At 39.4% G+C, this 3,768-nt stretch overlaps 1 protein-coding gene across 1 annotated transcript in view; it reads left to right on the forward strand.

Annotated features, from left to right (window-relative positions):
- Positions 1 to 2,218: 2,218 nt before the first annotated feature.
- Positions 2,219 to 3,768, forward strand: part of kiss1rb (KISS1 receptor b) — a gene marked incomplete at both ends in the record, with an annotated part of 4,603 nt that continues 3,053 nt past the window's right edge. Inside the window, one exon of the mRNA XM_080851951.1 lies at positions 2,219 to 2,450. Coding sequence (XP_080708077.1) covers positions 2,219 to 2,450 — 232 coding nt within the window. The remainder of the gene's footprint in view (positions 2,451 to 3,768) is intronic.

Genomic DNA, 3,768 nt, shown 5'->3' on the forward strand with positions numbered 1-3,768 from the left:
GAACTATCCTTTGGAATTTGTTGTAAACTTTTTTACTTTCCAATCAAAATTTTTCCTCCACAAACAAAAATGGCTACAAGGACAGCCATCCGTCCATGTCTTTAAGCTAGAAATGGACTCACTTCTTAACTCTCTTCGTTTGTGATGTATTTTTTTTCTGTTGTCATTGTTTATTTTCATTTGTCTGTGTATGTTTTAATGTACTGCTGTATCTTTATAATGTTTGGTGATATTTGTGTTGTTGTATTGTCACTATGCATCAAGTAAGTTATTGATTTTATTGATTGACAGGCAATAGTCAGATTTCATCCAGGCAAAAAATGCATGGTGTAAAGACTCATTTCTTCGAGTCATGCCAAAGGGTTGTCTGGGAATTCCCCGCCCCGCCCCTTCACTGCATTTCATTTGCTCAGTTAGTCTGGCAAACTACTAAATGGAGGTCCACTTCACTCACGTAATTGGACACGCCTTTAACCAATCAGACCAACGATACTATACAACGATACAACGATCGGTAATAAAGCAAACACATATTTTTTTCTTTATGAATTGTTTCAGAGCAAGTTTCTGTTCTATTTTCAAAGAAAACTTGCCTTTGAAATCACCCAAGACAGCCGCGAGAGCAGTTTATAGTTTGCTGTGCTTTTCTCTTAGGTTTCGCTTTTGATACTAGACGTGGTTATTTTAAATCCGCCAATGGCGCGCCAGGTAGCCAAAAGCCAGTTTGTGATTGGTCCCAGAGATCCTGAGAATGCTGTAATGAACGGCTGTGCAATCTTTGCCAGACCCTTTTCAGAGGCCAAATCAAATTGGCCGGAGAAGAGGGGCGGGACTTCCCAGACTAGCCGAAGGGTGTTTCCAGTTTGATAGATGAAGGATGGCTTGTCGTCTTGCAACCCATTTTAATATTGCTTTTTTTTTTTTTAAGTTTGCAACATTACCAGGCAGAATGTTTTGGAGTTATCTGTTCAGTTTTCACTTATTGTCTCAAAACACTACATTTTTTTTTTTTAAAGAGAAAGTTTTCAGATCACTATGTCATTAAACACAGTGGCAGTGGGAAATCTCAAGGTGGCAATTAGCCTCAATTCTCCCAATCATCAAACCCTGTTTGGCATTCACCTTGTGCGGTAAAAAATGGAAAAAGGAAAACATGTTTGAACACATAGATCAGCATTTGGTTTCCCACAACCCTATTAGCCATAACTCTTCTTGGCATAGTCATGTCTCTTATGTCTTCTTATTAGCCATACTTTAGAAAACTCTTCTTGGCATAGTCATGTCTCCCTCTCTTTTTCACACGTGCACTCTCTCACTCTCTGTCACTCATCTGTACACACACACAAGCACACATACACTCAACTAGACATATACACACACTCCTCCTTCATGTTCCTGTCACTAACCCTCTCCCCCAGGGCAGTCGGCTGGTGACTAGATAGGAAAGAGCATCGATGGCACTTCATTGAGCAGCGAGAGACACCTGGATGAGTTTCAACTTGACACACCGACAAGGTAAAACAATCCTATGCTTAACATGTGACTTTACAAAGATGCTGAGAGGATTTGTTGAACAGTCGTGATGGGAAGATTGATCAGTTGTTAGGGCATGAAGTGTAAACTAAAATGTGAGCGTGTTCAATTGGTAACCCTTTTTTTAAATAATAGTAATAATATATAATAACATAATAGAGGGTCAGTTGATATGTGTAGATCAATATCATAATTACCTGGTTTGATTGTCTTAGGTAGAACCGTCCAGGGAAAGGTTTCATTTGTAATAACTTTATTAGTTACATTTTTCCTTTGTGCTGCAAAAAGGTGCTGTAATTTACTTTGAAAGTGTCCAAGCAGAGAATATGGTTGACATTTCAGTAGCCTACTCAATATCAGTGTCTGTTTATCAGAATACGTAAATAACATTATAGACCACAGAAGATTTGATTTTGCTCTGTGTGGATGTGTGTGTGTGTGTGTGTATGTCTGTGTGTGTGTGTGCGTGTGTGCGTGTGTGTGTGTGTGTGTGTGTGTGTGTGTGTGTGTGTGTGTGTGTGTGTGTGTGCGTTTGTGGGTGTGTGTGTGTGTGTGTGTGTGGATGTGTGTGTGTGAGTGTGTGTGTGTGTGTGTGTGTGTGTGTGTGTGTGTGTGTGTGTGTGTGTGTGTGTGTGTGTGTGTGTGTGTGTGTGTGTGTGTGTGTGTGTGTGTGTGTGTAGCATTTATGGCTGAAAGCTTGAAGGTCATCAGTTCGACTGCAGCACTGTGTGGCGGTGGAAATAAGGGCACAGGTTGCCGTGACGACCCCCCCTTGCGCCCTCCTTTGTTGGTGGATGCCTGGTTGGTGCCCCTGCTCTTTGCTCTCATCATGCTCCTCGGACTTCTGGGCAACACCCTTGTCATCTATGTAGTCGCTAGGCAACAACAGATGAAGACGGTCACCAATATTTACATAGGTACAGCCATCAGAGACGCTAATGGGAATGTATTGCTCTGTAGACTTTTGTTGCTGTGACATACAGGCATACTTAATCATCGATACTTATTTTTTGGTAGATTCTTATAAAAAAAATGTGATCAGTGCTCAGGAAAACAAACTCTGAACGTAGACATGATGATATCCATATATTTGCAGTTATTTTGGTGAAGCCCTGTAGAACCTGATAATGTAATAATTTCCTGATAACGTAATAACCCTGATAATGTAATAATACCCCGATAATGTAATAAAGTGCAGGTTAGCCTCAATTTTGCAAAACCTGATAATGTAATAATTACCTGATATTGTAATAACTTTGGTTGGTGCTGTAGCATCAGGTCTCCAGTTTCAGAGGTCCAAACAGTGAAGCTGTCCAGAGACCTGCTGCTTCACTATTAGCAGATACAGTATATATTTTATATGATTGCGAATGCACAATTTTTACAATGGTGAAAGGGATATTCAGTGGTAATCAACTAATAGAGAAATAATGAGAACATTTTGGTATGTTATAGACCGGCAGCTAATGGGCACATAGAACATTGAGTTTCTAAGTCCTCATTGATCATCAATAGCTGACATTTCGCTATTTGATTTATATCAAATTCTCTTTTGATTTTGTGTGGCAATGTCCCTTAAAAATTACAATGTACCAGGCCAATCAAATCGTCTTTTGTCATTCGTCAGTCGCTCGGATTGGTTGTAGCGCCATTCCTATTGTGTGGCATTGCGTGCAGAGGCAATTTAACAGACAACCGTTAATCCCGCCCACACTGAAAATCGTGTTGTGCCAGACCCTTGTACAGCTTCTTGCTGTACAGGTTTGGCTTGCGAGGCTAAAGGCCTATACCATTGGGATCAAAATATGAGCAAAACAATAGTGGGTGGTTGTCTACACAGCATCACTACTTGGTCTGAATAACTGGTGTCCCAACATTTCAGCACTGACCAAAGTTTTTACAATATCAGGAATTTATTACATTATCAGGTTCTGCAAAATTGAGGCTAACCTGATAATGTAATAACTTCCAATTAATGTAACATTTTATTACATTATTGGTATGGCGATTGTTACATTATTGGGAAATGCACTTTATTACATTATTGGGATATTATTACATTATCAGGTTTTATTACATCTTTTAGGGACTTATGAGGGATTTTTTTATTACATTATCAGGGTTATTACGTTATCAGGAAATTATTACATTATCAGGTTCTACAAGCCCTCTCTTCTTTTAAGGCTGTTTTAGCAAGCAGAAACATACTGTTTGTTTGTTTGTTGTTTGATTTCA

Source organism: Sprattus sprattus (assembly GCF_963457725.1).
Source record: "Sprattus sprattus genome assembly, chromosome: 15".
Classification (NCBI taxonomy): Eukaryota; Metazoa; Chordata; class Actinopteri; order Clupeiformes; family Clupeidae; genus Sprattus; species Sprattus sprattus.